We start from the raw sequence: 7,002 nt of genomic DNA on the forward strand, positions 1-7,002 counted from the left end.
CCACGGGGGAATATTTTCACCCATCCCCACAGATCCCCACGGTTCCCGTGGAGATCAACGAATATTAAATATTAACAAAATTTTTATATTTTTTTGTCAAATTATGACAGTAGAATGACGTTATTTATTCTGTCTTATTTAAAAAAAAACAAATATTTTGTGTCTTTCTTTTTTAAAAAGTAAAAACAACACATAATGCATTCATAACCAAAAAACATTGCCAAAACATTTGACTACTAATAATCATACAAAACCTAACAGCCAAAATATTTCATAGCAAAGTATGCATAATCATACAAAAGTTCATAACCAAAATATCTCAAAAATGTTGGTAATTGGTAAATATCTTGACAAAATATTAATATGAGACTATTAGATAGAGTTGTTGTGGTTGTTGCAATGCCGAGAAGGAGAGTTGTTGCGTGTTTGCCGGTTGCAATGATCATATAGATGAGGAGTGGAGTTAGGCCGTGAGGTGGAGTTCAGCAGAAAAAGTAACGTAGAGAAGTGGAAAAGTCTTGAAGAAAGTAGCCACTTTTCTAGGGTTGTGAATTGAAACTTGGAAAATGCAAATATGCTATGAACGCTTGAAATTAGCGAACAATCGGTGGAGAATAATATGGATGACTCCTCGGTTACTTTTTGAAAGAAAAAAATCAACATTTAATATATATTAATAATAATATAGTGTATATATGGACGGATTTGAAGAATCCGCGAGAACGGATGCTTCGTCCCCGATCCCCGCCTCGAAGTGCCTGCCGGGGAGATTTTTGCCTCCATCCTCATCCCCACAGGGATAAAATCTTTCATCATCTCAATCTCAAAACAAATTGGATCTGCGCATCTACCAAACTGATTGTATTTTTAATGTTAGAAATTTTAGATGTTTCAAATAAAATTACTTTAAAACAGAAAAGTAAACAAAAGTGAGTGAAGTTGAAATATATTTTCTTTCTCTTCTTATTTTTTTTTGACGAAATTTTATCATATGTATATATTTTGCTGTAAACTTTTGGTGAAGTGATAATACTCTTTGTAGATGCACCATCTCTAATCTAATTTTTCTTTGAAATAAATAAATTGTTGTATAAATCTAATTAAAATTTCAAAAGAGAATGTTATTCAATACACACAAGAATTTCTCCTTCTTTTTTCTTGTAATAATAAAAGGGGCCTAAGCCCAGAATTTCTCCTTTTTTTTTTATTTTTTTTGGTACAAAGAATTTCTCCTTTTTAATTAGCATATATACCAAACAAAATGTATGAAATGCACATACATATTTTCATAAATTCGTTGAGAATTCAAACATACAAAATTCAAATCAAGATTAATTTGAAAGGTTTAGTCTAAGAGTAAAAAGAAATTTAACTCAAAAATTTTGAATTTGACAATGTCAAATTTTGAACTTATAGTTTATTTTTTTGATACAAAAAAAAACCTATTAGTTTATTAGTTCATCATTAAAAAAAATAAAATTATTTGGTACCTAACTTATTTTCTCATAAAATTATAACTTAATTTTATTTACTTATAGTTTATTTTGAGAAGCTAATTCAATTAGCTTATAGCTTAAAATTTATGGTTTATCATCTTTTCTTTCAATATTAATTAAGTATGTGTTGTATTTGTCATTTAATATTTATAAGCTAATTCAACTAGTAATTTATCAAATACTACAAATTTAATTAACTAATTTATTTTCTATAAACTATAAGATAACTTATCAGCGATAAATTATAAGCTCATACGTTATAAACTAAGTTATCAAAATTTTTTTTCTAGGCTTAATATCTTAAGAGAAATTTAGACATCATCCTCACCGTAAAAAAATCCAAAACAATGACATCACATCATATCATGTGGTTGGAGAAGAAGTAGTATATGAGTAATGATGAGTAGCTTATGAGTAGCTTATTAGCTTAACCCTTAAAATATAAGCTAACCAAAGTGAGTGTAGCCCACAATTTGTGCACACTTTCACTAACAAACAATGTTTTACAACCTATGGATACTACTTCCACCAAACAACAACTAAGACAAAAACAAACCCAACAACAACATCTGAAACACTACACCCCATTGTTAAGCCTCACAAGCTCCACAAATTCAAACCCTTTTTCCATTTTAGTCATTTGGGTTTCCAAATCTCTCAAAAGTTTATGTTTTAGACTTCATTTCTCAAATGGGTTTTGCTTAAAATCGATTCAATATCATGGTATGGTGATTAACACTAACACTAACACTAACACTAACACCCCTGTTATCTATGTTCCATCTTGTTCTACAATGGAGGATTTGAGTTTGAGTTTAGCTGAGAAGAATCAAGTTGTTGAAGAAAATGTGGGTTGTGACAATGGTGTTGCTAAAAGAGGAATCTTTTCTGATTTGATTGAAGAAAAGGGTTGTTGTGAAAGTAGTTCAAGTTCTGAGTTTTTGTCATCTGAGAATATTGGTAATGAAGAACAACATAGTCATAGTAGTACTGAGGAAGGTTCATCTTCACCACTTTCATTGGTTTGGAATGTTCAGAAAATTTCTGCTTCTGATTGTAGTAGTCCAAGTCCTCATGGAAGTGAAGATGTTAAGAAGAAACATTTGGTGGAAAAGGAATTTGTGAAACAAGTTTCAGCATTAACAGGTATTGTATGTGTGTATTATGCAGAAAATCACAATCTATATTCTAATTTCTAATATTAGTTATCTTTATTTAGTGTTGAGATATGTTTAATTTTGTTTTATTGTGATTTGATTTTGATTGTTATTTTTAGAGATTGAGATGATGAAAGAGAGGTTTGCAAAATTGTTACTTGGAGAAGATATGTCTGGTTGTGGAAATGGGGTCCCTACAGCATTGGCTATCTCAAATGCTATAACTAATCTATGTGGTATGCAAAAAAAGTATTCTTAGGATGTTAGGATGAGTTGGGTCTTACTCACGGCCACCGCGATGAGCCCTGCGTGAGAGTCTCAGAGCTCATCACGGTGGTCGTGTAAAGCCTCAAGTTGGCTGTGGTGAATTTTATTGTTTGCAATTCTTGTCTCTGATTATTCTTGTTTATGCCTTTATTGGATATGCAGCTACCCTCTTTGGACAACTTTGGAGATTAGAGCCTCTGCAGTCCGAGAAGAAAGCAATGTGGCGAAGAGAGATGGAGTGGCTTCTTTCTGTCAGTGATCATATTGTCGAATTAACACCTAATTGGCAGACTTTTCCTGATGGAAGCAAGCTTGAGGTAAGTCTATAAATAGTTATAATATAGAGTTATGTAGGCTTTTGATATATATATTTCTTTTGAATATACTTATTTAGACCTATAATCGGGAACAATATTTTCATATTATGATGATTACTTAGTTTATTCGTAGTTAAAAACATGTTTGAAATGTGAATCAGGTTATGACATGTCGACCACGCTCGGATCTGTATGTCAATCTTCCAGCTCTGCGCAAATTAGATAACATGCTTCTCGTAAGATTCATACAGCAACGAGTGTACTTGATAGTCTATTTTCATGTAGGAGGCTATTCTAAACTATGGTATTTGTTACTTTCACAGGAAATTCAAGATAGTTTTGTTGATACCGAGTTCTGGTATGTAGATCAAGGTGTTATAGCTCCAGATGCTGGTACTAGTCCGTCGTCGTTTAGGCAAGCACTTCAACGACAAGAAGAGAAATGGTGGCTTCCGGTTCCCCGAGTTCCTTCTTGTGGCCTCCATGAAAATTCAAGAAAGCAATTGCAGCACAAGCGGGATTGCACGAGCCAAATATTAAAAGCTGCAATGGCTATTAACAGTATTACTTTAGCTGAAATGGACATTCCCGAGTCTTATTTAGAGTCTCTTCCAAAGGTATGAATACGACGAGTGAACCTTATTCTATTCAAATTTTTCAAACATCGCGGAATCAGATGAGATAATGGTCAAATTGCTGATCTAACTTTCTTTCAGAATGCTAGAGTTAGCTTGGGGGATGTTATTCATCGATACATCACGTCAGATCATTTTTCTCCTGAGTGTTTGCTAGATTGCCTTGATTTATCTTCTGAACATCAAGCTATAGAGATCGCAAACCGAGCAGAGGCTTCCATGTATATTTGGCGTAAAAAGACAAATTCGAAGCCTGCTAGTGTTAGTGGTAGATCAAGTTCAAGAACATCATGGGAAATGGTCAAGGATCTAATGGTTGATGCCGACAAAAGGGAATTGTTTGCAGAGAGAGCAGAAATTCTTCTGCTTTCGTTAAAGCAGCGTTTTCCCGGTCTCCCTCAAACCGCCTTGGATATGAGCAAAATCCAATACAACAAGGTTTGCTTTTATTATACTCAAAACTAAATGTCTTTTAATTTATAGTTTAATTTTGATACACTATCAGTGTAATAAATTTTACACCGTCAACAAATCACAATCAATCATATGTGTGTAGTTATGATAAAAGAGAAACATTTTAAACAGTCTGATGATAATGATTGATTGACAGTTTAAAAATCCTTTACACCGACATTGTATATGAATCAAGTCCTTTTATCTTTCGTTTCTTAAACATTAACAAGTTGGATCTTAATAGTCCATCAAATTTTCTGTTGTATAGGATGTTGGAAAAGCCATTCTAGAAAGCTACTCTCGAGTACTCGAAAGTTTAGCATTTAACATGGTATCCCGAATTGACGATGTACTCTACGTAGACGACTTGACAAAAAACTCTGACCAATTCCCGTCTCATACAAAAGTCGGTGTAATTACTCGCAAGAGTATATCAGTTCCATACGCAATGCCTGCTCCAACGACTCCATACAAATCAGCTTTCGGAACACCGACACTTTCTCCTGCACATGTAATTAGCCCTTCAAAGGGAGGAAAGTCTCCACTCATCAATAATGGCAGCAAAACACCTTCGAGAGGTGTAGGGGTGAAGAAATCTTTGACTGATTTTCTTAGCATTGATGTAAAAGGGAGCAGTTCAAATGAGAAAACAGTTTCAGAATCAAAAACAGTTGATGATGTGGCAGCATTTGATTCCAGTGATGTTAGAGAAGTTGTTGTTAGCCCAAATATTATGGACAAGGCATGGCATGTTTGAAAAATGGCTATTGATTTTTTAATAGCCTAGGCTTTTCTCAAACGTTTAATTTTTTTTTTTTGGTTCTTATTATTATGTATATGAATGAAAAGAATGGAATATGCAGAAGGATTCACTTTTATTTAGAATGGATAGTATTTTATTTATATTTGAAAGTTGCTGTCGTCGACGCAGAAGCTGTAACAAAAACAAAAATCGACATCTTTGCAGGGCGAGTGGAGGATATCCAATTTACACCAAAAATTAAAAAAAAAAAACAAAAAAGGGTTGCACGGTTTCTCGAGTGTTTTTCAATATGCAAAAGTTATAAGCTGTAGTTGAATGAATATTACCTCATCAAAATCAGAAATTTTGTAGGAAGAAATATTTCCCTGAAACACTGTATATCGGATTTATAGAAGGTTGGTAATAAGTGGTGATGAAAAAGTCAATAAACACCAAAAATAACAAAAATTTAGGGGCATTCCGAGAATTGAACTCGGGACCTCTCGCACCCTAAGCGAGAATCATACCACTAGACCAAATGCCCAATGATGACAATTTTCGCCTGGTTATACATCAATATTATACATAGGAGGCTTCATGTTAATTACATTTATTTTTTATTTTATAAAAATAATATATTGATTTACATTGTTAATTCAAATCTTGAATTTAATTTTTTCAGAAAAATATTAATTTTTTTATATGAAGCAAAATATTAATTTAAAGACAACGAGTAAACATATATAGTATTTATTCAGATTTATCCATTACAAATTCTTAGATATATGAACTCTGAAGCTTAGTTAAATATATGTGTAGTTAAAACTCATTTAAATTTTGGATTAATTTTAAAATAAATATAAAAGTGACATTGAATTTTGTATATAGGATAACGATATCCAACTAAACTCCGAGGTACTAGAGTGTTCACCTTATCCTTTTAACATTCTTTTGTTTGTTAATGTATACATCCGATCATTAGGATAAGGGACCTTTGTAATTCGGAGTTTGATTGCAAGGTAGTAGAGTTTAAATAAACATTATTTTTCAAAAAAAACTAACTCAAATTCTTCTGAACAATCCATCCTAAAACAAACTCATTAACTTTGAGGTTAAATCACTTGGTAAAAATTAATATTCTTTACTATATATATAGGGGGCTGCTAACTTAGACCCAGTTGGGTCTAAATTAGCAAAGTGCACCTTTTCAGTTAGACCAAAATACCCATTCTTTTTAATTAATTAACCAAATTACCATCAATGGACGCGGATCCAGTGTCGCGTGCGTACCGCAGGACCATGGTTACACGCCGTTGATTTCCATCAGACAGCCAAGATCTGATCTCATCAAGACTGTCTGATCAATCAGACAGCCCAGATCATCCGAATCCATCAGATTCCAGCGCGTGCACCACACTGGATTACATCCTGGAGAGAGAAGAATCTACTTTTTAAAAGCAGGACACGTGTCGCTGTCTGATTGGCTGGGCGTGATTTTTTTCCATTTAATACTTTGAACTCAATTATTTCGTTGTAAATTAATTTTTTATTTTTTATTTTTATACCAAAATTCATAATTTTTTTTTCTCTACAAATAGAGACTTGGTTCGTTTGATTTGGACACAGAAAAAAAAAACCCAATTTTTCACTACCTTAATCTCATTTTTCACTACCTTACATCAACTCACTGAAACCATTCTACCAGGAAAATGGTTTCAGATTACAACTCTCTGAAACCATTCTACCAGATAAATGGTTTCAGAAGCAAACACAATTAATAAATTACTCACTGAAACCATTCTACCAGTAAAATGGTTTCAGAATACAACTATGTGCAACCATTCTACAAGCTAAATGGTTTCAGAAGCAAATAACTAATAATCAACTTACTGAAACCATTCTACCAGCAAAATGGTTTCAGATTACAACTCTCTG

General features: G+C 32.9%; 1 protein-coding gene and 1 non-coding gene across 3 annotated transcripts; one reads left to right on the forward strand and one right to left on the reverse strand.

Moving 5' to 3' along the window:
• Window positions 1-1,896: 1,896 nt before the first annotated feature.
• LOC123891206 (rop guanine nucleotide exchange factor 7-like) lies at window positions 1,897-5,255 on the forward strand. Of its 2 annotated transcripts, XM_045941048.1 has the most exons (7): window positions 1,897-2,642; window positions 2,773-2,889; window positions 3,083-3,237; window positions 3,399-3,473; window positions 3,561-3,854; window positions 3,954-4,310; window positions 4,594-5,255. In XM_045941048.1, the coding sequence occupies exons 1-7, from the start codon at window positions 2,009-2,011 to the stop codon at window positions 5,080-5,082; spliced, it is 2,121 nt and encodes a 706-aa protein (XP_045797004.1). In that variant the 5' UTR covers window positions 1,897-2,008; the 3' UTR covers window positions 5,083-5,255. The 2 variants fall into 2 exon arrangements, with proteins under 2 accessions (XP_045797004.1, XP_045797003.1); XM_045941047.1 differs by having other exon boundaries at window positions 1,921-2,642; window positions 3,399-3,854.
• A 284-nt stretch (window positions 5,256-5,539) lies between these two features.
• On the reverse strand, window positions 5,540-5,611 carry TRNAP-AGG. Its single transcript has one exon. It is a non-coding gene; the product is annotated as a tRNA-Pro (tRNA).
• Window positions 5,612-7,002: the final 1,391 nt, after the last annotated feature.

Source organism: Trifolium pratense, linkage group LG6 (assembly GCF_020283565.1).
Source record: "Trifolium pratense cultivar HEN17-A07 linkage group LG6, ARS_RC_1.1, whole genome shotgun sequence".
In the NCBI taxonomy this organism is placed as follows: domain Eukaryota; kingdom Viridiplantae; phylum Streptophyta; class Magnoliopsida; order Fabales; family Fabaceae; genus Trifolium; species Trifolium pratense.

What these genes read in the sequence shown, in the direction of transcription:
- LOC123891206 (XM_045941047.1), top strand. Translation starts at nt 2,009, where the DNA reads ATGGATACTACTTCCACCAAACAACAACTAAGACAAAAACAAACCCAA. An exon ending in ACAAGTTTCAGCATTAACAG is followed by an intron (nt 2,643 to 2,772) that starts GTATTGTATGTG and finishes TGTTATTTTTAG; the next exon opens with AGATTGAGATGATGAAAGAG. An exon ending in CTGATGGAAGCAAGCTTGAG is followed by an intron (nt 3,238 to 3,398) that starts GTAAGTCTATAA and finishes AATGTGAATCAG; the next exon opens with GTTATGACATGTCGACCACG.